The sequence below is a fragment of the Henckelia pumila genome, chromosome 2 (assembly GCF_033568475.1).
Source record: "Henckelia pumila isolate YLH828 chromosome 2, ASM3356847v2, whole genome shotgun sequence".
Classification (NCBI taxonomy): Eukaryota; Viridiplantae; Streptophyta; class Magnoliopsida; order Lamiales; family Gesneriaceae; genus Henckelia; species Henckelia pumila.
Window position 1 is genome coordinate 11,273,040 of NC_133121.1, and position 24,849 is coordinate 11,297,888.

The 24,849-nt window shown below is 34.2% G+C and overlaps 4 protein-coding genes across 10 annotated transcripts; 3 read left to right on the plus strand and 1 right to left on the minus strand.

Annotated features, from left to right (window-relative positions):
• The first annotated feature begins 395 nt into the window (after positions 1–395).
• Positions 396–2,958, plus strand: LOC140880935 (serine/threonine-protein kinase PBS1-like). The gene is made up of 5 exons (XM_073285826.1): positions 396–488; positions 996–1,186; positions 1,266–1,455; positions 1,926–2,317; positions 2,448–2,958. The coding sequence occupies exons 1-5, from the start codon at positions 398–400 to the stop codon at positions 2,838–2,840; spliced, it is 1,257 nt and encodes a 418-aa protein (XP_073141927.1). The 5' UTR covers positions 396–397; the 3' UTR covers positions 2,841–2,958.
• A 1,748-nt stretch (positions 2,959–4,706) lies between these two features.
• On the plus strand, positions 4,707–9,227 carry LOC140881830 (probable protein S-acyltransferase 7). The gene is made up of 5 exons (XM_073287436.1): positions 4,707–5,149; positions 6,041–6,223; positions 6,959–7,249; positions 8,177–8,410; positions 8,522–9,227. The coding sequence occupies exons 1-5, from the start codon at positions 5,051–5,053 to the stop codon at positions 9,032–9,034; spliced, it is 1,320 nt and encodes a 439-aa protein (XP_073143537.1). The 5' UTR covers positions 4,707–5,050; the 3' UTR covers positions 9,035–9,227.
• Positions 9,228–11,819: 2,592 nt separating this feature from the next.
• LOC140881600 (vacuolar protein sorting-associated protein 55 homolog) lies at positions 11,820–15,017 on the plus strand. 2 transcript variants are annotated; one of them, XM_073287033.1, is made up of 5 exons: positions 11,820–12,152; positions 13,388–13,509; positions 13,604–13,643; positions 14,345–14,429; positions 14,548–15,017. In XM_073287033.1, the coding sequence occupies exons 2-5, from the start codon at positions 13,411–13,413 to the stop codon at positions 14,738–14,740; spliced, it is 417 nt and encodes a 138-aa protein (XP_073143134.1). In that variant the 5' UTR covers positions 11,820–12,152; positions 13,388–13,410; the 3' UTR covers positions 14,741–15,017. The 2 variants fall into 2 exon arrangements, with proteins under 2 accessions (XP_073143134.1, XP_073143133.1); XM_073287032.1 differs by having other exon boundaries at positions 11,820–12,068; positions 14,548–15,016.
• Positions 15,018–15,743: 726 nt separating this feature from the next.
• On the minus strand, positions 15,744–22,100 carry LOC140881506 (protein LATE ELONGATED HYPOCOTYL). 6 transcript variants are annotated; one of them, XM_073286874.1, is made up of 8 exons: positions 21,853–22,100; positions 21,664–21,690; positions 20,963–21,105; positions 20,765–20,876; positions 20,478–20,539; positions 17,885–18,091; positions 16,276–17,694; positions 15,744–16,200 (listed from the first exon to the last, which is right to left on the minus strand). In XM_073286874.1, exons 3-8 carry the CDS (start codon positions 20,999–21,001, stop codon positions 15,886–15,888), a joined length of 2,154 nt encoding a protein of 717 aa, XP_073142975.1. In that variant the 5' UTR covers positions 21,002–21,105; positions 21,664–21,690; positions 21,853–22,100; the 3' UTR covers positions 15,744–15,885. The 6 variants fall into 6 exon arrangements, with proteins under 6 accessions (XP_073142975.1, XP_073142971.1, XP_073142976.1 ...); XM_073286870.1 differs by having other exon boundaries at positions 20,963–21,125; XM_073286875.1 differs by having other exon boundaries at positions 21,664–21,694.
• Positions 22,101–24,849: the final 2,749 nt, after the last annotated feature.

Genomic DNA, 24,849 nt, shown 5'->3' on the forward strand with positions numbered 1-24,849 from the left:
ATAATTGGTTGTGGGTCAACTCACGCTTTTAGTTCACTAATTTGATTCAAAATATTAGTGTTTTTTCATGATCAAAGTGATTATGTGACATCAGATTCGTCAATAATTTCATCTTCGATGACACTTATGAAAAAATGGTTAAAATTGAAACAAAATTAGAAGTTATTAAATTGAGAATTGATCGATAACAAAATAAAAAATGTATGTGTTGGTTAATAGGACCAAAATATTATTTCCCCATCAACGTAGATTTGCTTTCAAAACCAGAAATATAACCAACCTCTAGAAACTTGTGTGCTCAACTTTTGGTTGCTAATTAATTTATACGGAGCCACATAAAAGTATTTAAAAAAGGGGAAAAAAGAAAAACTAAAAAAGAGAGAACTATTATTTTTTCATGTTGAAATGGTCGGGCCATTGTTCATGCTTTGGAAGAAAGAAGGAGATCAAGTTGAAAAGCGAGCCACATTTTGATGACAAATCATCCGGTCAGTACTTTCATTATTTCCTTTTCTTTTTTATAACTATTTGTCCTCTTTTCATTTTGAATTTGTTTCGATTCGATGAATAAATCTCAAATGTTGATCGATTCACAGAGAAATTTAGGACGAATAATGAATTAAAATCATGGAAATTATTATATGAACCCAAATAAATATAACGAATTCATATGATCTGGACCTGAAATTCTTTGTTTTTCAAAGTTAATTTTTTTTCCAGATGCATTCTACTTTTTTTCATATCCATTACGTACATAAATGATTCTTCTATACGTGAGTTTAAATGATTTCTATTTCTCATCATTTCATTTATTTAGTAGCTAGACAACAAAAAGTTGATCTAGATAGGCTTCATTCATATAATCAATATGGATGTTTCCTTTTTCACGTGTAAATTAAATTTTTTGTTTAATTCTCGGTAATGTATGCAATTTTTGTATATATAAAGATCTGAATTTTGCGAACATTATATATATATATATATATATATATCAGGGAGCATGAATATAAAATTAGAGCAAAGTCTTGATACTGCAAACTCAAATAATCACGGTAAAAGTGATGGCTTGATCATATTCAGCTACCGCGAACTCGCCACTGCAACCAACAACTTCAGGCAAGAATCCCTTCTCGGAGAAGGCGGTTTTGGCCCGGTATACAAAGGCAAAATAGAAACCTTATGCCAGGTATTATATATTCGTTATTTTGGGTTTTAGTCCACTGAGTTTTTAAAATTTGATTTTGGTGCTTCTCACGAGCATGCAGATTGTAGCTGTGAAACAGCTAAATCATTCTGGTTTGCAAGGTGACAAGGAGTTTATGGTGGAAGTTGTCATGCTTTCCAATCTGCGTCACCCTAACCTTGTGAGTTTGATTGGATTCTGTGCTGAAGGGGAGCAGCGTCTTCTTGTGTATGAATTCATGCCTTTGGGATCTTTGCAGTGTCACCTCCATGGTTTGGACTTGATTAATTAATTAATTATTAATTACTCTCACGTGATCGCGTAACATAGTCATGTTGTAATCATCTTCGATTTTCTGATTTATAGATTGTGACACTCGTTTCTTGAATAACATTCTAGACAATAAGCATTCTAGAATTCTTGAATAACATTTTAGACAATAAGTATTCTAGAACAGTAAAAGTTTGTAAAGAATGCACTCATTAAGGTTTTATATTATGTTTTTGTATAAAATCATACATAATGCAGCATAGACAGACTCATGCATTTGTGAAAACCATATTTGCATCAAGGGAAATTACCAATATTGTATTGTATAAGTTAGTCGTATTATAATATTTGGTATGTGAAGTAATCAAAATTTAGTCTTCCTATAATAAGCTGATTTTTTTTTCCACTTGTATTCATTTTGTTTTTTGGTGGAGTGTTGATACAGTGCACATATTAAAAAATATCATCGCAGATCTTACACCTGATATGCAGCCACTTGATTGGAATACGAGGATGAAAATAGCAGCTGGTGCAGCCAAAGGATTGGATTTCCTGCATAACCAAGCTAAGCCTCATGTAATCTACAGGGACCTGAAAGCATCTAACATATTATTAAGTGAAGGGTTCCACCCGAAACTATCCGACTTCGGCCTTGCCAGGTTTGGTCCAGATGATGATAAGTCGCATGTTTCCACTAGGGTAATGGGTACTCGAGGATACTGCGCGCCTGAATATGCTCAAACTGGAAAACTTACAGTGAAATCGGATGTGTACAATTTTGGCGTTTTCTTGTTGGAGTTGATCACTGGACGTAGAGCGTTGGAGGCGACGGAAGGAGACACGATGCTCACGCTTGTAGATTGGGTAATTATTTTCAAATAGTAATTAATTAGTCGTATTTATGCTGCTATATAATATAGGTGGGTTGGGAGGTTTTAGTCATACATTATTCTTGCGATATACATGTTGTGATAGTCGATATTTATCGTTGTAGGCACGACCTATGTTGAAGGATCGCAAGAAGTTCGTGAATCTGGCAGATCCATTATTAAAAAACCGATTCTCAGAGACTATCTTAAGCAGGGCCATAGAAGTGGCACTAATGTGTCTCCAAGAAGATGCACAATCTCGACCTAGCATGAGCGACATCGCGCATGCCATGAATTTTTTGACATCCCAGTCTTTGCAGTATGATTCGAATACAGACCACGATCAAAACGACGAAGGAGGAGGACAAAGAAACGATCAGTCGATTAAGGGACAGGAAACAAGATTTCTGAGCGAAAAACAGGATCGAGCGCTCGCCGTTGCAGAGGCTAAGATGTGGGGCGAGACCTGGAGGGAGAAAAAGGGCGAATGTGCCGCGCGGGATGATTTCAACCGCTGATCAAGTTGCACTTCATTGAACAGATATTGCAGTGCTGGTTTCTTTCGTACGCATTCGAAATATATTTGCATGATTATGATAGAAGTAAGGAGACAAAAAAATGGTGTATGGATGCATATTTTGTGAAGGAATTTGTAGGAACAAGACTGGCATGCAGCTTGCAGGCACCATGTCTTACTCGGTTTAGTACATGTCACTCATAGGGTAGTGCCCTGCGGGTGATGTGTAACCACATGATTGATCAAAAATAGTGGGTCCCATGTGAGGCCCACTGATTTTAACCAATCATGAGCCGCCACGTCATCCGCAAGCACTACCCTGCGTGTATCTACTCAACCATCTTATTCTTTCTTACTTACTTTCCTATAGGAATGACCGACTAAATTTGGCTTTCTAAGCAGGAAATATGCACCCATCCATCCCATCATAAATATTACTCAAGTGTGTTGGTAGAGATTCGATTCGACGATAATTAGTCTTTAAAGTAATTAACAAACTGATTTAACCCCTTTTTTCCACTTTTAATTATTTTTTACGAAGTATTAATATAACACTAAACAATGTTGATATACGATACATGACGTTGTTAACTTTTTTTAGTGTCGGAAAACACTTGGACGAAGATATGAAGAATGCAAAAAAAAAAAAAAAAAACATGTTTATTGGATTAAAACTAAATTTGGATAAGTTAGAGTACCAAAATTTTATTCAAACTAAATAATTTAACTGCATGAATTTTATTTTTTTTTGAAACATTAATTGTAACATCATATTGTTTGTTCACATATATATGGTATAATTCGGACCTGTGCAGGTTCAAATAAAAATCCCAAATTGTGCTAAATCAATCATCACCATTATTATTATTATCATCATTATTATTACTAGTAATCTTGTGTGTGTAACAAAAAAATTAATATTTATTATGTTTGTTTATTTTGAAAGCGGAAGAAAAAGCATCTTATTATTGAGAAATTGACGTGTTTGCAGAGATAAGAACGTGTGAAGAATTAGAAGGAAGTGGTGTAGGGGTATTTTCGGTATATGGGTGCTTATCTTTAATAAATAGTAAGAGATTATTATATATACTAGCAAAAAATGCACACGTTTTACGTGTGTAAAAGAGAATTTTTTTATATTTATATTTTTTTAAAAGTAAAACATGGAGGAGTGGAAGGGATTTAGTGGTTAGTTGATAGAAAAAAGTAATTTTGAAATAAGTAAATTTGATGTCCTCAAAGTAATTATTATATTGTGCTCATATTTTATATAATAGTATAGATATATATTAATTATGATTATTTAATATTACGTAAAATGATGAATCTTGTGACGATTGTATATCTCCATATATTATATCTAGCCAAGCATATATATGAGACCGATATTTTGGCCGGATGGTATACCTAGATTCTAACTGTCTACAAAATTGCAATGAATATTCGTATGAAAAAATTAAAAAAAAAAGTAAATACCATGAAAGGTCTTATAAGGATATCATAAAAAAAAAATGGAAAATCTATTGTTTATATAAAAAAAATAAATTATATGAAAAATTCTATTGTGCAAAGACACAAATCACACAAAAAACATATAGGACGAGTAGCCATGTCAATTAGCTAGGTTTATTGGACGTGTAGCTCACGGCTTACCTAACCGTATAAGATAGATGAATTGGATTGATAATTTCCTAATTTGCATGATTGAGTGACAATTTGTTTCATTGACTTTTTTCTATAATATGCGAACATACAATCTTATTTTTGAACAAAAAAATGATCGATAAGAGAAATCGAACTACTAATCGATAGAACACTCGATCGTTACACCAACTAGGAGTAGGAGGATAACCATTTTGACCTATAGAGACGGGCGATGAGGAGTAAGAAAGAAAAAAGACATGCAATAGAAGGTAGCCACGTCAAATAGACAGCCGCAGTGAGCCCTCACATCGAATCTCAGTGCCCTCCGCACCAAATAAAGAAAACACTCACGCTCTGTTTGTCCCCCAAACACTACCCCCCGTACCTCGCCGGAATATTCCACCGATTTCGTCTCCGATTTCCTTGCCGGAGGGGACTCCGACACTGAATCTAGTAGCTTCGGAGCACCATTTAGCTGTTGTAACTACCAAGGGTGGTGCTTCTTTTTGCCGTTATTCGCGGTAAAGATTTGAACTTGGGGCTCACAGACAGAAGGGAAAGAGGAAGATGTATGTGGTTCCTCCTCCGAAGAGATCCGATCCGTTATCCGGATCTACCAATGAGTCGAATGACAAGCGGGTTTATCAGACTTGGAAAGGCAGCAATGTAAGTCTACTTTTTTGCTCAGCTTCTTGGAGTATGAAGTTCGTGTTTGCTGAAATTGGGAGTATTTTGGGTTTTTTTCCCCTTGTTTCGTGAGTGTTTTGTAAAAATTATTTTTGATGCTGTGGAGTGGAACATTGGGTTGTAGTGCTTGTATATGGCGATTCAATCTTCTTGAATTATTGGAAATGGTGTAATAGTTGATAGATTCTGAATGCTATTGCTTCTTTTGATCTATATTTCTTTTTACTTGTTCTTTTTTTTTTTAATTGGGGTAACCTGTTTCTTTACTGTCTGGCATTCACCGGGTTCTTCATATCTAAGAAAGTAGTTGTCTTGTTCAATGTACGTGGGATTCTGAAGCAGTTATAACACCCTGTGTAACGTGAAAATGGGACGAGGAGAGGAGTTTAAATTATGACGTTAAATTCACATCTGCAGTGGCGGAAGGGGTGGGGCAAAATATAAGTTCACTCTGCCCCTGTGCATGTGTAAAAATAGTCAATGTACTGTTTGCATCTCTGAGCGCAGCTGGCTTAGCTCATTGTTCAACATCAATGTGCTAGTATGTCCTTTTTAAGCTGCTTGTCTAATCTGATATCCTTTGAGATTTTAGTTACGCATATCCTTAATTTGCATGAAGTTTTAAGGGTTGGGAACTTGGATGTGGCTCAATTTCATGTCTCTCTGGTTCACGGAAATCTGCTGCCAGCAATGTTTTTCTACTCCACTGTACTACTCTACTTCGTAGGAATGACTAATGAGAAGTCATATGTCTGAACTTTCCAGTCATTCAATTATGTTATGCAGATTGTGTAGGACCTTGTAACTTTGAGGTCTCTTTCTGGATATTGTGTTATGTCTATGACTGTTAGCTTTCTTTTCTTGTTGCAGAAATTTTGTCTTCAAGGAAGGTTTATATTTGGACCAGATGTAAGATCACTGGCACTCACAATATTCCTGATTGTGGCTCCTGTCACTGTGTTTTGTATCTTTGTTGCTAGAAAGCTGATGAATGATTTTTCGGATCATTGGGGAGTATCAATAATGGTTATTGCCGTCGGTTTCACATTTTACGTACGTTCTCTCTCTCTCGCTCTCTCTCTCTCTCACACACACACACACACACGCTCCCCTCATATATGCGCTCTCGTGGAGTTCAATTTTGTGGTTGAAGTGAGTAAATTGGAGCTATTTTCGCGTAAAAACAGTCAACTTGGATGTGATGATGGTTTTACATTTCGTAAATGGTGACATATATGGTCATTTTAAGGTAAAGGTTTTGAAAGTAAATGACCGTTCTGGTACTTCTGGATAGATCAGTGGACCAATTTCCTTGTATTTCAAAGACTTCCATCAGGCTTTTGCATTGTGTAATGATTTTTGTATTAAATGAAAAAACATAGATTGAGGACTGAGGTGTTGATTGTCTTAGCTAAGTATGAAGATTGGCGTAGAGGTTGTAAATAATTTATTAATTATCTTCACATTATTTTATTGCCGATGTGTCGGTTTTAATTCCTTGTTGCTGAAGTGAAGACACTCATGATTAAAATTTATTATAAAATTCTCGGTTTGTGCCACGTTTGATTTATTCCTTTTCTAGACTTGTACATCCCTGATTCTGAAGTTAGTTAGGCAGTGTTGTATTTGAACTCAAATATATGCGCATCTCGTATGGAAGATCGGTATGGTTCTTTTAACCATGATGCATTGTTGATCATTCAATAGGTTAAATAGCATCTTTTGAAGCAGTATTTTGATGATTACTTATTCGGTCAGATTCTCATCCGCCTTTTGTCCATATGGCAGGATTTAATTCTTCTACTGCTTACTTCTGGAAGAGATCCAGGTATTATTCCTCGAAATGCGCACCCACCAGAACCTGAAGGCTATGATGGGAGTGTTGAAGGGGCTCAAACACCACAGCTACGTTTGCCTCGTATTAAGGAAGTTGAAGTTAATGGTGTTACTGTGAAGATAAAGTACTGTGACACCTGCATGCTTTATAGACCCCCCCGTTGCTCTCACTGTTCAATATGTAATAATTGTGTTGAGCGGTTTGATCATCACTGTCCTTGGGTTGGTCAGTGCATTGGACTGGTAAGATCCGCTTTCTCTGAGACACATTTTTTTGCTTATGCAAAGTGATACCCGTACGTGAACTGTCTATTGGAAAGGACTAAAATATTCTGAAATCATCCGACCAATGTTTTGTGACCTTAAGAGTTGAGATGTTGACAAAAATTGAAAAAGAATTCATAGTGAGTAAAAAAACTTAATTGTGGAGTGTGCAGCATGTTTTACAATGATGGACAGAAACAATTGATAAATTCCTGTGATATCTAGAAGTCATTAGCATGCTCTTTTGGCTTAAAAATTAATGTTATGACCTGGACAATGTAGGCTAATACATTGTATCATTATAATGATATAGTCCCCCTTTCGTACCTTCTAGAGTGTGTATATTCCTTTTCTTGTAGTTTAATAATGTTGAAGGAAAATACCTGTAAAATTGAAATGGTTTTCTCTAAAAAAGAATTCATACAAGATAAATCTGTCGTTGAATCTATTTTATTTTTAAGTTCATACGAGATAAATATGTCGCCTTACCATGTAAGTTTAGTCAGGTTACTTGAACTCGTGGATGGATGGATTAGAAAGATGTCAGCTTCAATTTCTCCATTTATGCTTCTTACATGCCTTGCCAAAAGAATACGGACTGCAAGTTTTTTTTAATGCATCGTTGAACATTTTCTCCATTAAGTACCATTTTGAAGCTTCTTTCTTTATAGCCTTTTGGTATTCTCATCTCCCTGAAATTCATGTCGCATTGATTAGTAGTACTCTTTGCTCTGTGTTGGTGGTCGAAGAAGGTTTCATGCTACTTAGATATTTTACATATTGTCCTTTTTCTTGGTAAAATCAACTTCCACAATACCACCAGATTAGGTAATTGACTCTGTTTGCATTGTTCAAAACCATGTTCGGCCTGCTTATATCATGATTACTTTTTTTTTTTTTTTGCAGAGAAACTATCGATTCTTCTTCATGTTTGTCTTCTCGACAACTCTACTCTGTTTATATGTTTTCAGTTTCTGCTGGATTTATATTAAAAATATTATGGATTCTGAGGTGATATCTATATGGAAAGCAATGATGAAGACTCCTGCTTCCATTGTTTTGATTGTCTACACTTTTATATCAGTTTGGTTTGTGGGTGGTCTTACTGCATTCCACCTTTATCTGATTAGTACAAATCAGGTAAGAATTTCTCAGTATACTGCTATCTGAATTCTATGATGGGCTTTGTGTTTTGTCGTTTTTTAACCTGTCGTCCCGAGTTTAAACAAAATGCTTATTTTGCTGTTGTAGACAACATATGAGAATTTTAGATATCGATATGATCGGCGTGCCAATCCCTACAACAAAGGATTAGTCCAGAACTTTAAAGAGATATTTTGTGGTCCTACGCCTCCCTCAAAGAACAATTTTAGAAAAAAAGTGCCACAAGAACATGCTTTACCATCTCGGTCTGTGGGTGGTGGTTTTGTTAGTCCAAACATGGGGAAAGGTGCTGAGGACATTGAGATGGGAAGGAAAGCAGTTTGGGGAGATGTAGGCTCTGTTCTAGATCATCACGATTGCCAATTGAGCGATAGTGACGGCCTAAACACAAAGGACGTGGGACATGGTGAAATGTCCCCAGAGATCACCAGGACTACAGTAGACGAGGGTGATCGCGTGGGAATACATCCTAGGCGTTCGAGCTGGGGTAGGAAGAGCGGAAACTGGGAAATGTCACCTGAAGTTTTTGCTATGGCATCTAGAATGGGCGAACCAAATCGAATCGGTGGAAGCAGCAGCAGTAGCACCACGCAAACCTGAGCTGGGATGAACATGGGAGAACTAATTTGCTGGTTTTTCGTTCACTGTGTTATTAAAGGACTCTCTTGTTTTGTGTATTATATAGGGAACTTTGTTTTGATGCGTGTTTTTTAAGGTGTTGCTTTTGCTATTTGCTTGTGTCTTATGCTGTATTGTCGAATCCGTTAGCTGATCTACTTGTAGTCTAGTACTACCACCACCACCACTCTCTCTTTCTCATTCTGTTGATCACTTCTTCAAATTTGGCTTCCATTAACTTTAAATTGCGTGAGTTCCGGTCTCGTGAACGAGAACTTGTGAGATTTTTTTTTTTTTTTTTTTTTTTTTTTCATTTAGCGGTTGTGTACAAGCGTTGCGTGTTTGTATAACGGAAAATAGTTTCTAGGATAATTTATTTTGTTTGAATGGTTTGTAGTAGTTTTTAATTGTTTTAGTTATGGCGTATGGGTTGTCTACTACTGTTGTACAAGGTTAGTAACTTAGTAGAGGTAATGTCCAATTGCGTCATCATCCTGGTCTATTTTTTTGTTTTTTCCTTTTTCTCTTTCCTTTTTAATTTTAATACATCATTTCAGATTATAATTTAGTCTTTTTGTCCTTTTATATTTTTTATTCTATTATTTCAAATTATAGTTTAGTCTCATTAATTCTACTAATTATAATATTATGCCATTTAAATGTAATAATGTTAAATTGCAGTATAGTTCTTCACTGTTTTTTATTATTTTGATATTATTTTTTAAATACAAATCGCATTAACTATTAAAAATGGTATAAACACTCAACGCTTATTAAGGTCACTTGGTTTTATTGAAGTGTTATAGTAGGATAATTTATTTTGTTCGAGGAGCATGTAATCTATTTTGTTTTAAAAGCTTTTTTTTTTTTTTTTACGTGGGAATTTGCAGATGTTATTTTTTTAATTAAATCTCTGGAGTTTGGACTAATGTAATAGCCAGCAAACTACATTAGTCCGGTAAACTGAACTAAACAAGTTATATGCAACAAGCTAGTCCAATAAAATATTGGTGAGACGTTCATCTACTTTACCAACTTAAATATCCCAAAGCGTTTTTAACTATGTTGTTAATGGAGATAATTTGGCCATTTGGTTTGGCTATGGCCTACGTGTCCCTAAAGAAAAATAAGACTTGGTGATAATAAACTATATTTAATTTCATGAAGTGGATAGTTTATTTTCTGAATAATTTAAATAAAGACAATTTTATAGTGCAAAATTTTTCACCCATTATATCAATATCACAAAAATTCATATGAGATCGTCTTACATTTTAATTTTATGCTATGGATATCTGATTTGACTCAATAAAAAACTATATTTTTCATGTAAAAAATATATCTTCTCTATAATATGAATTCGATTGATTTTATCATTTTACAAGAAACTTATCCTTTTCGATGTTATTATTATGTCACAATTGAATTTTATTATATAATTTAAATGGTGGAGTCTTATTAGAAAATTATAAATACATACATATATATAATATAAATAATAAATAAAATAACTAAATATGTCAGTATAATCATAAAGGGTAAGTTGACTTTTAAATCTCTAAATCCAATGTGTTCAGTCCTTTTAGAAAAAATTTGTGTTTAAACTTTCAAATATGAAAAAAAAATAAAAAAATCTGCACTTCTTGCGCCCAATGGTGGAATCAGGATTTCAGCTTCATCCGGACTAAAAATTTTTAGCGATGAATTCAAAAATCATAGAAGCTGAAAACACCGATTTTTGCAGAAAAATTAGTAAAATTGATATTAAAAAAAAAAAAAAAACACCTCAAAATTAATTACAAAAAGATTAAATATTTTTCAACGTATATACAAATTCCATCATTATTTGGTCGAAATATAACTTAAAAGTGGGAGCATTATATTGTCAAATAACTTTAGAAGTTTGAGAGTGAATAATATTGCACTAAGACAAAGGCAGACATTAAGAAAGACCCATTTTTTGTTTTATTTTGTTTTTTTTTTTTTGACTAATTATGAGAACTAAAAAGTGGACTACATCATTTTTTTAATTGGGCTATTTGGGCTAGTATAACATTAGCCTAAAAAATAACACTTAAAATTTATTTTTAATTTTTTTGGGCCAAAAAAAATTTGGGCTGCCCGGGTTGAAGCACGGGGAACCCATTACCTGCCTCCGTCCTTGCTTGGGCCCACATGTCTTTTCACGGGTAAAAATCAGTACAAAACATTAAAAATATGGTACTAATATATGATATTCGAGCACTTAATGATGCTGATCTGGTACAAAATATAGCATATTGAGTATAAGATATAAACATCTTTACTAATATCAAGATTTGCAACATATGTTTGAGAACTCAAAAATCATATATTTGTATTAGTTTTAACACATTTGATACTCAAATATCATATATTAATACCATATTTCTAATATTTTGTATCGATTTTCATCCAAATAATACAAATATGTCATTAATATCAATACTTGCATCTATGTTTGAGTACTCAAAAAAAAATCATTCATTTGTATCATATTTGAATCAATTGATGTTCAAATATTATATATTTGTACTATATTTTCAATATTTTGTACCGAATTTTATCACATAAAAAATATGTGGGTCCTGGGAATACAGAAAAAGTTTCATGTCGATTTGAGAGTTTAAACACCTATTTTTTTTTTACCGGGACTAAACAAAAATTTAAGTTTGGTTCATGTATTTAAAGTAATTCTTTCAATTGTAATTGCAATTTATTTAATAAATTAAAGATGACGGGAGAAACAGATATTACAACTTTTTGTTGCAAAGCATCTTAATTATTAAAAGATAAAATTCCCGTCGACCGCTGTCCGCTCCGCCACGTCTGTCCTCCGCCACCGGTGTTTTCCGGTGTGTCCGTTTATTGAGACTCTCCATACTCCGATTCCGTCGATCTGAGAGGCCGCCACGTCCCCCCCGGCGACTGCTCCACCGCCTTCGACGTCTCCGCCTCTCTGCTCTTCCTTAGCCTGATCCTCCTTAACAAGCGAGGCGTATGTTTATTTTTGCCCGCTCTTTGTCTTTGCCTGCATATTCGCACTTCACATCTTGCTGGGTTTATTGAATTCAAGATCAATGTATGGAATTATTTTCTTTTTTTTTAATAATATCGGTTCAAATTTATTATTTTTTTCGTGATGTTTTTTGAGTCATCTCCTTTCGTAGACTTGATTTTGTTTTTCATCTTGTACATGATGTTGGAACCCTATTGGTTGGTTTTAAAAGTTCAAGTTTTTGAAGACTTGGGCCATGTTCGAATAATTTGTTCAGGCAGTTTGAATTCATGCTATAAGCTGGATCCCAGAGATTGAGCTAAAAGTTTGAATACCTGATTGTGAACAGTTTTAAAAATAAAGAAAATTATATTCCTGTTGGTATCATATATGACAATACTTTTGAGTTTATTTTCTGGAAAAAACAGTGGCTTAGTAACTACATCTACAAGATTGTAGCTTTACACAAAATTTTGAGAGACGAGTATTGTTTCATTATGCTACTTGGCTTATTTTCTTCACGTAATTTTTTTTATATTCATTATTGAGAAATCATTTGGAATGTGGGGCTTCCTAGATTGAAGATTCTCACCATTTGTCACTGTTGCTGTCTGTTCTTTGTGGTGTAAACAAGTTCATGTGTTTAGAATTTATAACGGAGTTTCTTGTTTAATTCCCGTCCTGAAAGTATGGAACTCAGTATTTAGTCGATTGGAACTGTTAGTGCTTTTGGTAACTCCCAAATATGATCGAAGAGATGAAGTTCCCCTCGATCAATCTTGTGGAAGGAATATAGGTTCAAATTGTAGGCTTCTCTTTTAGAATCCTTTGTCATTGTTTTTTCGCTTACAACTGTATTAGACTCCATTTTTAAATAGTATTGATTCTGGTAGTCTTTGTTGTTGATTGTTGGGAATATTAAATTCGACAAAGTTCTATCAGATACTGAAACAGTCATTTTACCATCTTACCGAGTATCATGCATTATAACTACTTTATTAGGGAAAGTTCGTGTTTATGCGTATATAGCTGCCTCTTCCTTTTTATGGCAACTAAACCTAATTTTCAATTTTCAAAGGGTTGTTCCCAGTTTTTCAGCTCGGTAGTGACCAGGCTGTTCAAGTTGTAACTCACCTAGAAATTTAAAGTAAAGAAGAGCTTTAAATGGCTGCGAGAGATTTCTTGTTTTTTGTTACTAGAGATGGTTTGTGTGACGACTGTACAGAGTAGACATACAGCTGAATGTGTTTCTTTATCATTGTTTCCTTTCATCTTTATGATTGATACTTTTGCTTTGCAAATGTAATCTATCTTTATAGTGCTATACGAGAGCAAGTTTAGGATGGCTGACCTTCCTGGTTATATAAGAGCTTGTTTACAGACTGGAAAACTCGCTATGCTAGCAATTCTTGTGTCAGGGGGAATTGTACTGCAAATATTGGTATACGTTCTAGGTTTCTTCTCTTTGATTTGTTTGCCTGCGATTTCATCTTGTTTATAATATTTATATTCCTTACTTTATCAATGAGTTTCAGGCATGCGCTCTGTACCATAATTGGTGGCCGATGTTAACAGGTGATTATATTTCGAAGTTATGCGTTTGCACATGCTAATCTTGAGTCTTGATGATTTGGTTCGGTGAGAATTGTAAATTTGGCCTTCTCTTTTATGGATTCGAAATATCAGGTAAGGCTAGAGTTTTCAATTTTCGTAAAAAATCAACCTGTTAAAATGATAAAATGGACATTCGGCACACCATATCCAAGTCAGTGTCTCTTTGAGAAGCCAAATGTATCAAACAGCTAGTGATAATATATTAAACCATAAATATGAAACCAATACTACTATGCCACAAATATATATATATATATATATATATATATATATATATATATATATTTTCAAAAAAAGTGACTTCTATGCCACAGAGCGACTTTATAAAGAAAATTACCAATTTTCGGTAATTTCTCCAGTTTTCATCTCTTGCAAGTTGAAAGTTGATTGCTTGTTTAATTTATTCTTCTTGTTTTTTATGCTGAATCTGAAAGAATATACGCTTTTACTGATTTACTCTAATGAATTCAGGATACAAAGAATAAGTGTTGAAGTTCATGAGAGCATATTGTACATATGTTGTCTACTGTCTCCCTGTTATTGTTTATCTGAATTTTCTTCATTTATTAAAATCTTTAAAGTTACTGTTGAGAGGAACTTAAGATTTTCATACTAGTGTTTGGAGAGTTGATTTTTGTGTACTTTGTCAATTTCTTTTGCAGTGTTGATGTATGTTCTCTTGCCAATGCCTTTAATATTCTTTGCCGGATCAGATACTTCTTTGATGTACTCGGAATCAACCAGCGGGTAAAGTTTTTCTTACAAACAGATTTGCTGATGCGATTTACTTGCATCAACTCAATCGTGCTGCTAAATTTCTGATGGACCTTCTTTATACTTGCATTTGTCATCAACCTGCATACAGTTGGATAGATGCGGCCAAGTTTCTGACGGGTGCTTCAGCAATTGGCAGCGTCGCCATACCGGTTATTCTAAAGCATGCTGGAGTGATTGGTTGGGGAGCAATGGTTATGGAGCTTTCGTCTTTCCTCATAATTGTGTTCACCATTCTGTGCTACCTTGGGACAAACGATGACGATGGATACAGTATGTTTTAAGCTATTAATACTACCTGCTGTTGTCCTACAATCTCTACACGGTCTTCGGTCCAAGACTCTCAGCATTCCATTCATGTTCATTTGTTGATAAGTTGATGAAGCAAAAAACGATATCACCAATATGTTCTTAGAAGGACGTCGAGTTTGTACGAGTGATACCGTGTAACCATAGTTATATTTATGCATTGCTGTTTTACTTAACTTCAAAAGTTGTAGAAACCATATTTCGTTTATTTGTTAAACAATGTTGTGTAAAAGGCCAAAGAATAAGTAGGGTATGGTAGTAGTTGAGAATGGCATGGTTGGGATCGAGCCGAATAATGGTAAAATTTTAAGGCTCGAATTCGGCTCGATAAGAATATATTCAAGTTCGAGCTCGATTCGAAGTTCGATAATTTCAAATATTTTGGCTCGAGCTCGGCTCGAAATATTCGAACCTATTCGTGAACTATTCGGATATTATGGTTCGAAAAACTTGAAATGTTCGAAAAAGTTCGAAATGTATATATATTTATTATATAATTATATTATATTAATTAAATATTAAAGTTCGCGAACTATTCGCGAACTATCGAACAAAATAATTTCGGCTCGAGCTCGGCTTGAAAAAAAATTCGAACATGTTCGAATTCGGCTCGAGTTCGATAAGCTCGAATACGAATCAAATATTTATCGAGCAGGCTCGTAAAGCTCACGAACAAGTTCAGTTCGTTTGCACCCCTAATTGGGGGAAACGAATATAGTAGCTGCAGTTTTTGCGACATATATAGGTTAGGATTCATTTACCTGGCTGTTTCCTTCTTTATTTTTCAATTTTTTTTTAAATTTTAAAAAGACAAACACATCCCACTTCTTTCTATTTTCAAATATATTTTTCCTGCATTTACATTTCCAACATAATCATGATTTTAATATTTCCACACCTTTCTTGAAAAAAAAAATGCGTATTTGCTCCAAAACTTTTGCTAACCAAAAGGAAGGATGTTATGTCAAAAAAAGAATGAGGATGAAGAGCTCAAAGTCCATTGCATTTCATGAACATTTATGAATATCCAGGTCTAACCAAGAAGGTTTTAAAATTAAGCGACAACAATGAAAATATGTTATGTCTTACACACCAAACACGTGATATAATGAAACATTAATTAAGTGGAATCCTTATCAATACCTCCCACCCGAAATCTCTTGGGACATTTCTCTTCATCCTTGCAGTTGGCTGACATCCTTGTGTCTTTTGCCTCCACTGAGCATCTCTTGTAAGGTTTGAATCCGATCCGGCAAGCTTTGGTGGTTGACTCTTCTTCCTTATCGGCCAACCGGAACTGGTCGTTAAGGTTGAACTGCAACCGTCCTTCTGTATTTTCCATGTCACTATTCTTCTTTCGCTTAAAATTTAAATCATGAGAAAAACTCTGAGGCAGGATTTCTCTTGAGAAAAGCGCCTGAAAGGCCAATCTCCCCTGCAATCATTGAAAACAAATAAGTGCAATGCACAAACTTGCCTTCATGGAAAACAAATCATAATTCTTAGTCACCTCTTCGGATACTTCCTTCCAAGGGTCATTTATGCAGCTAAGGCTTCTACAACGTCGGCTAATGGGGTCACTTGATGGATGGTTTTCTTCGTCTTCTTTCAATTCCTCATCTTCAACGTCCTTTTCCTCTTTTCCGTCTGCCTCTACTTCACTGCTGGAAGGTGTATTTGATCCACATGAAGAACGGTCTACCTTCTTTCTACTCTTGGACTTATTCGAGTCCAGCGGCTCCACTGCGTTTGCCATCGGTGCTGTTTCAGCCACTACCGATCCAGGATTTGGTTTCCCCCCTTCGCTTCCCTCAGAGCATGATGAAGATAAAGTTGAATGCTGTTCTTGAAATTCCTCCACACACTCAGGTTGATCTTCTAATGTAAGATCAGGACTGTCTTCTTTTTTATCACCATTTGCTGATCTCGTATTGCCATCTATTGGAGTTGCAGATGTTGATGGAGCGTTAGAGGCAAATCCAGGATGAAGTGGTGGACATAATGGAAGCAGACCATGTGCCGCCCACCAAGCAGTTGCAGCTGCCACTGTAGCTGCAGCAATTGTCGCCATACTAGGAACTGTATTCATCTGCTTTGGTTGAAGTCCTCTGGGTGTGCCTGTAGACGATTCCCCTGAAGTATCCATGGTTACACATGGCCATAAAGTTGCTGCAAAGCTAGCTGCAGCATAGGCTGCTGGATTTTGTAATAAAGCAGATACAAGAAGACTTGAAAATGTGGATGATATGTGCAAAAATGATTGGTAATCATCTTGGTGTTGGAATGCGGCAGATAATGGGTGAAAACCTGGAAAGGGTTGATGAATGGAAGAACTTGATGCATTGCTATGATGCTCAGGAGTAGTAGACCCACTCGGATTCATGAAAAGACATGTAGGTCCAAGAACTCCCATTTTTTGGTATCCAGAGTCTGTGTGTGCGGTGTCTAAGACAACATTTTGTGTATTCATTCCAAAGCTCCCCTCAAGACTGTTAACAGGAATATGAGGCAGACAGTTTTGTGAGACATCATCATTTGTGGTTGGCAAGTAGTCAATATTTTTGGATTGCTTCAACTCATCTATTCTGTTGCCATGAGAATATTTTTCATGGGACAGGCATGAATTTTCGATATTGGAGGTGTTGAATGAGCCATCATGATGATGCGGTTGCTTGTTACAAGTCTGATTTGTCCGAAGTTGTTTGGAATCAAAGGCTTGAGTTGTTTCATCCTGATTACTTCTTTCCGTTGAGAGTGGAACATATTCCCTAAAGGTGCATAAATGTATTGGCGCAACTGGCGCTGACGAGTGTTTGTTCACTGAAGATGAGTTCGCACAAGCACCTGTCTCGTGAAGAGAGAAAACCGGGGAGTCATTTTCAATGTTTCTATCAACATGTTTTCTGTTATTCCCATCATCACTAGATTTCTGGAAGGATTCGAAGAAACCATGTCAATTCGAGTGACAAAAAATACAACAGAACAAATATCAAATTGCATACTTCGAGAAAGGAAGAACGATGAACGGAAGCACAAGAAAGAGACGATCCTATAAAATAAAATAAAATGTCGTGTGCACTGCAATAAAAAAAAATCCAACGTAAATACTAAAGCAATACCTCAGACAATGGCTCTTGCTCTAAGTCCAGTGTCGTTTGACCCTGGTACAAAAAAGAAAGTGGAGCTGATAGTTTCCCATCCTTCACTCCCGCGCTCGTCTTTCGAGGATAAGGATTACTGGGTTTCCTCTTAGGCCGTGGTGGAGGAATATTAATGTTTAGAGTATGTCCAATTGGAACTCCTTTGACAAAGGACTCCTTTTCCAACTGAATAATGCAAATACAAGAAATGGATTAACATAAAATATAACATAGGAGCATTATTAGTGACCTACTTTAGACGACTAAAGAAAGTTTTGATTACCCAATACGAAATATAATAGAATTAACCAAATGGTGCTCACAATGTGCCAAAAATTAATGAGAGACCATCATTAACACAATTTCTTCGAAGAGTTTCAGAGAAATGCCCACTCTTAATACGTTCCAATAATCTAAGGTCATACTCCTAAATCACCACACTTTTGTTTATATCCACAAGTATCACGTAAAAATTAGCTTCTCTATTAAGAATTACCACTAAGATACACTTCCCTCCAAAGTCTAGCGCCACCATGTGCTACAAACTTTGTGTTGCAGTGACAGCAACAATGAGAATACATCATATTAAGCAAAAAAAACAAAAAAAAACAAAAAAAAAAGAAGCCAAGTAGGCCCGAGGAAAAAAATACATTTTGAACTTTGTTTTCAGCCTGCAGAGAAGAACAGAGAAAAAAAGAAACTATACTCACTGGCCAATAATGTCTTTGTTTGGATCTGTACTTCAGTCTTATGAAGACAAAAGATTGCTTTGAGAATTAGGGTCCGTTTAAAGTGAGTGATAAGATAAATAATATAGAGATAAATAATATATTATAATAAAAAATAAATAAGAAATGATAGTTAATATAAGATTTGATTTGATTGATAGATTATATTTTGTTTGATTTGATTGATTATATTTTATATAAAAATAGTAAATTACTATTTTATCCTTTTAATAATTATTAAAATATGAATAATATTATTTATAAAGGATAATATAGTAATTTAAATTAAATTATTTGATTGATGTAAGATAAATAATTAATGATTTGATTGATGTGAGATAAATAATTGAAAGATGGATAAATAATATGGCAAAAAAAACGTGAGACTAGATAAGATAATTTATACTTAGATTACTAATATGTCAAAACAAACGGACCCTTATAGATAACAGAAAAATGATCCGACAAATAAAGAAATATAAATTCAAAAACGAATAAGGGGTCTATGGAAAAGAATGCAAGCACACAAAGAAGAGTACAAAATAAGATCTTGTCTTCCTCAGATAGGAGGATTCAACTGTCTTGCAGTCATAAATATCATTAGACTTTGTCACCAGAATTATTTATAAACTCGTAACACTTTTGGGTTACAAATATTGTACATTATTAATGAACAAAATAATGAGTCAATAATCCTCCCAATTCACAAGCTCTGGAACCCAAGGAACCATTGGATATCTTAACTAGGGAGAGTTTCATAGATAAATTAAAGCTAGTAGTAAAAGGGTCTTGATGCAATTCAGTCATCCAACTAGCTTGGGGTTTAAACGTGGCAATTGATGAGTTCATAGCACTCTTCAATTTGACCATGATGACTATGAGGCATAAAACTGGTACAAGCCGATGTCCCCTTGATGGAACTAGATTTTGATTACTAAAATTTCAGGATATCAACTTGTGACACTCGAAACAAGGCACAAGATTGCTATTGATCTGATGATGAGGATACCTATGGTGCAATCCAAATTTCCAAAACAGTGATGATTCACTCAGAAAAAAACACACACGGAGAGAGAGAAGAAGAAGAGACTGAAATTAAGTCGATCAACTATTAGACCTAATCTAGGTGAAACAGTCTCCAAGGATTAAATCCTTTAAAAATAAGAGAGACACTTCCTCTCCTTGCCCTAGCAACAAGCTAGACCCAAACAGAAAATAATAGGTGAATCCCCTCTAACAAACTCTACCATGATAAATAATTTCCATCTTGCCGTCCCTTTCCCTTCTCCAAGTTGCCCCTTCTAAAATATTGGGCACAATTAAGATGATATGGGCTTTCTAGGCGGCCCAACTTATTTGAGCCTGTAACAACCTACCTGCCAGTTGCCACATGGTGAGATGCTATTTATATAGGATAAGGCACTATGCCAAAAAATTTGCAGGTTCTGGTTGACAATAACTCTATTAGATTGGCTCATGTGCACTCTCGAGCATAGAAAGCGCATGCATGATGCAACCCTTGGAAAGGTACTATTCTCACAAGGATTTATTATACATACCAATACACCTAGCAAAATTCATGACAAGATGTGTTTCCTAACGAGCTCTCTTACAGTGGCATACACCGCATTGAATAAAGATGTCCTTTGAGGAACCAGGCAACAGACTTGTGTCCGGTAAAGTGACTACAAATGAATTTTCTTATTATGGAAAAACAGTATAAATATAAAGTTAGATAAAAAAATTTCCAGGTGAGAACTTCATAAAGATGTGTGTTAGATAAAACCTAGAGGTGAGTTTTCTGAAATCATCAATTCATGGTAGAAGTATAATCGATGATTAACCTTTGTGAAAAATTTCTGTGCATGACTTCTGATCTGCACAGCAGTCTTGGTTCCAATATGTTCTGCACCACCACCAAGAGGTCTTTCATAAAGAGGAAATGCATTAAAAAAACATTTCTTAAAAGGAGGTGACAAAACAATAACCAATCATTTTGAATGATGATTAATCCATGATCAAGACACTTGATTAAGGAAAAAAAAGGGTCTTAACAACATAGGAATAATGACCAGTCTCAATCAACTACTGTGCCATCTATAAATCTATTAATTAATACTAGAACAGTGACCTTCTATACGCTGCCAAGCTCGCCCATACAGCTTGAGAGCTTCTAGAAACTTATTATGCTCCTCCTCAGTCCATCGCTCACGTTGCTTTGTTATTGTATAAGGTTTCCTGGTCTGTCAATCACACAAATTTCATTGTCATGAGTTGTTGAAATGTGGATTCATATATTTAAATGAAACTGAGCAGCGTCGAAAGATACCTTGACTAGAATATCTTCTCCAGAAGAATAAGGATCCATTATAAGGACCAGGGAGCTGCTTCAGATAAAGAGGCTTTCCTTCATCACTGGTAACAATAACTCATGATAGCTAGGGCTGTGACGATAGTTTTATTGCAATCGACCTGCTAAAGCAACACTAGTACTGCAAAAGAGAAACTTACAAAGAATTCAATGGATATCTAAGATCTATTTCTGATAATCGATTTTCACAATGATTATTTTCCAAGGAGTTGTATTTGGATTTGACATAGAGCAGAGCATAGATTGACAGCTTTACAAATTGAGAATTTGATAAGTTACGACGATATCAAATATACTTTAAAATCATATGAAAAAACTGTAAACACCATCTATTCTTCCATATAAATTAAAACCCCGGGTACCATTTTCTGCTGCATACACATTTAACATTAGACTTTTCTTTCGATTAAATCTCCTTTCAATTGCACACTCGAAAAAATGGGGTATACAGGAATTAATCTGGTAAAATCCCATGAATCCTCCGATACCAAAAGTACTGTTACTATCTTCAGAAACAATGAAAAATCGGCACGTGTAAGAATCAGAAACAAGCGGAGGACAGAGAGGTGAAAAAGAGGATGGGGGAGGAGACACTTGTCAGAATCCAAAGCAAATAGTAAAAGTAGAACTGTATTTAATTCCTTAACCAGAATCCTCACCAAAACGAACCACGCGATGCCTTAAACCTTGCTTCCAATCCACAAGGCCATGAAAGAGCACAGAAACATAAAAAGGAAAGGAACAAAAAAAAAGACCAATTCAATCAGTGAGCAACAACTGTCACAATAGTCGCCATCTTCAGATCGCAAAAACATCAATAACAAGCTCTCAAGAAGGTACTAATATACCTGCGACGCTAAACACAGCGCGACACAGCTTCGTAACCTCCGATCCTTACCCGACCATGCATGGACAAGACCTAGCCGTGGAACCATCAATGGCGGATCGGAATCCTCAGAAACCCGCCGGAGCGACCAGAGTAGATGCGATAACGGGAGCGAGCATGAGCAGCAAAAGCGTGAGAATTGCCGAGAAACAGCAATGGATTGAAGGATTTCTAATTTATTTTTCTGGAATTTTGCAGAGGAAAAATGTGAGCCACAAGTATGGCTTTAAATTTTTAAATAATAACAAAATTGAGGCCAAAATGTGGCTAGGGCAAGAAGAAGGTCGCCACGTGGCGCAAAACTGGTGGCTGGATAACCTGCGCCAAGAGTCCTCCTCACCCCCTTTGCACTTTATTTTAGTACTGGCCAGTGCATTTTTACTCGGTTAAAATTATATAATTTTAGAAAAAAATTTGGACCACGAGTGTATATAATTGTTTATTTAAAATAAATAATATTTTGAGTATTTGAATAAATTTAATTTAATTATTCAGATTCGAAACTGATATACATACTACAGTTTACATTAGATCAATTAATTCAATAAATTAAATATTTCCATCCGAAAATAATCTAAAATCGTTTCGAAAGGTCGAATCTATAATAAATATTAAATAGATAACAATTTATATACATTTAAATTACATATATTACTATAGTAGAGACCATTATTATCTGCTTTTCAATTAATTGGTGAATTTATATCTTAATTTAATTCACAACAAAACCAAAATTATTAGGTAAATCAATCATTTTATATGACCTCGTCTTTTTTAAAATGTTATATGTTTTCTTATTTATCAAAATTACATTCATTTGGTATCATTTGTGTTTTATTTTTAAAACTAAAATGACATCATGCACCTTGGTAGATTGATGTATCTATTTTGTTTTGGTGACTATTTGTTTACGAAAACTCAACATTTTCTCCAATTTTTATTTTTACAATTTTTTTTTGTTTTTGTAAAAAAAAAAAACCTATATAAGAACGTAACTTATGTATCGAAGTACTAGTATTTAATACTTAAGTGTATATCCAAACATCTGTATTTATTTGTATTATACATATGAATCCATTAATTTGTGTTTTTGTGCACGATAACTTTTATATAAAGTGTAACTATACTTAGCTTGGTTATTTATTCCTTCTTGTAAAATAAAATCGGGCTATTACAAAGTGTTTGATAAAATGCTTCAACCAAACTCTTTTTTATCATTTCAACTTGCATTCTTTTCAAACGATTTCGAAATGTTTAATCGGTTTCTACGAAGGATTATTTTGAGTGTTTTTTGCTTGGTTTGAAAACCAAACTCGATTTAATTCATCGGTACTCAATTCAGTTTTGAACATTTCAAGAACGAATTATTGTAGCTCTAAAATATTTTTAAGTGTGTATTCACATCCCTTTACGCACGTATTTCGATTCTAACACTCTTGAAACAATGTTTTGAGGATAGTATCTCATTTAAATTTAGTTAAAATTTTAACGGATTTATATCTATGTTGGATCAAGGGATTCGAAATAACTGATTTCAAATAAATTGTTGGATGAACAACTTAACTGTAATTAATTGAAATGCACCAAAAAAAATGGATGTGATTTCATATACACTAGTATTCCGATGTATGTGTTTTATATTTATATAGTCCATTTTTTAACCAAAAAAAAAAGGAAAAAAATGCAAAATTAAAATAGTGTTTTAGTAAACAAATAGTCACAAAAGCGCAATAAATATATCAAGTTTACAAATGTGTGTGACATTTTTGTAAATTAAAAAAACAACAAATTGCACAAAATGAGTGTCATTTTGGTAAATAAGAAAACATATAATGGATTAAAAAAAAAAGAGAATGTCTTATAAGAACTAATTTGCCTAATAATTTATAAGTTTTGAAGATAATTAAGTTAGAATTTAATCGTAAACTCATTACAAACTTCATTAATTAATTGAAAAATCGTTGATTAAAAAATATCTACTATAATAAGATTATTCAAATATCGCTCTCAAATTACATCTCTTCAAACCAAATTCTCCCATCCAAACGTAATTGTAAGGTTCACTATGTAATATAACGATAGTTGTGATAAATCTGATATACATGAACGACACGTTTCATATCATATCATCGTTCAAATCTATTTTTCCATCTAGTACCTTAAAACACACCACTATTCTGGCATTATAATAAACCACTGGTTGTGCTGTGTACGTGTGGCCCCAAATGAACAAGAGACGACTTAGGGACATGTATAGAACAGAGTTATGCCTAATCATATTTGAAACCGAGTGGTGCATTGATTTATTTTTGTACCAAATTATAGATCTTGTTAGTTGTTATCATAATAATTTAGTATAATTATTAACGCGTGAAATGTTTTGTTGATTTGACTAATGGATTGAAATACATAAATATTTGTAAGCTTCGTTTTGTTTCATGGATTTCATTGGTGACATAACTTCTAGTTTTCTTTAATTTTGTTAAAATTAATGTGCCACGAGTTGTGTAAATGAATTTAGAATATTGGTCGCATAATAATCTAATCTATTATTATTATTATTATTATTATTATTATTATTATTATTATTATTATTATTATTATTATTATAAAAAGTGTGAGTTTAATTGTGTAATATCAACTTTATCCTTTTGGCAATATTAAAGATAGTGAGAGTTTAATTGTGTCATGCTCATTTTGTCCTTATGAACATTAAAGAAGGTAAGCGCCTCTTAATTGTTTTCCTCTAAATTTATTATCAACTTATATTCAACAAAATATGGTGTAATATAATTTTTGCAATATTCATATGAAAATTCATAAAATAATATTTATGTAAAATTAGTTAATACTATAATGATTAATGTTATAATATTTTTATAATTAATTAAAAAACACTTAGTGGTGAACAGTAAAAATTTTAAATAACACGATAGATAATAATAATAATAATAATATA

What these genes read in the sequence shown, in the direction of transcription:
- LOC140880935 (XM_073285826.1), top strand. Translation starts at nt 398, where the DNA reads ATGTTGAAATGGTCGGGCCATTGTTCATGCTTTGGAAGAAAGAAGGAG. An exon ending in TTTTGATGACAAATCATCCG is followed by an intron (nt 489 to 995) that starts GTCAGTACTTTC and finishes TATATATATCAG; the next exon opens with GGAGCATGAATATAAAATTA. An exon ending in TTTGCAGTGTCACCTCCATG is followed by an intron (nt 1,456 to 1,925) that starts GTTTGGACTTGA and finishes ATATCATCGCAG; the next exon opens with ATCTTACACCTGATATGCAG.
- LOC140881830 (XM_073287436.1), top strand. Translation starts at nt 5,051, where the DNA reads ATGTATGTGGTTCCTCCTCCGAAGAGATCCGATCCGTTATCCGGATCT. An exon ending in CCGTCGGTTTCACATTTTAC is followed by an intron (nt 6,224 to 6,958) that starts GTACGTTCTCTC and finishes TCCATATGGCAG; the next exon opens with GATTTAATTCTTCTACTGCT. An exon ending in TTGGTCAGTGCATTGGACTG is followed by an intron (nt 7,250 to 8,176) that starts GTAAGATCCGCT and finishes TTTTTTTTGCAG; the next exon opens with AGAAACTATCGATTCTTCTT.
- LOC140881600 (XM_073287033.1), top strand. Translation starts at nt 13,411, where the DNA reads ATGGCTGACCTTCCTGGTTATATAAGAGCTTGTTTACAGACTGGAAAA. An exon ending in GAATTGTACTGCAAATATTG is followed by an intron (nt 13,510 to 13,603) that starts GTATACGTTCTA and finishes AATGAGTTTCAG; the next exon opens with GCATGCGCTCTGTACCATAA. An exon ending in TTGGTGGCCGATGTTAACAG is followed by an intron (nt 13,644 to 14,344) that starts GTGATTATATTT and finishes TTTCTTTTGCAG; the next exon opens with TGTTGATGTATGTTCTCTTG.
- LOC140881506 (XM_073286876.1), bottom strand. Translation starts at nt 21,001, where the DNA reads ATGGATCCTTATTCTTCTGGAGAAGATATTCTAGTCAAG. An exon ending in AGCAAGAGCCATTGTCTGAG is followed by an intron (nt 17,695 to 17,884) that starts GTATTGCTTTAG and finishes GAATCCTTCCAG; the next exon opens with AAATCTAGTGATGATGGGAA. An exon ending in GGAAGGAAGTATCCGAAGAG is followed by an intron (nt 16,201 to 16,275) that starts GTGACTAAGAAT and finishes CAATGATTGCAG; the next exon opens with GGGAGATTGGCCTTTCAGGC.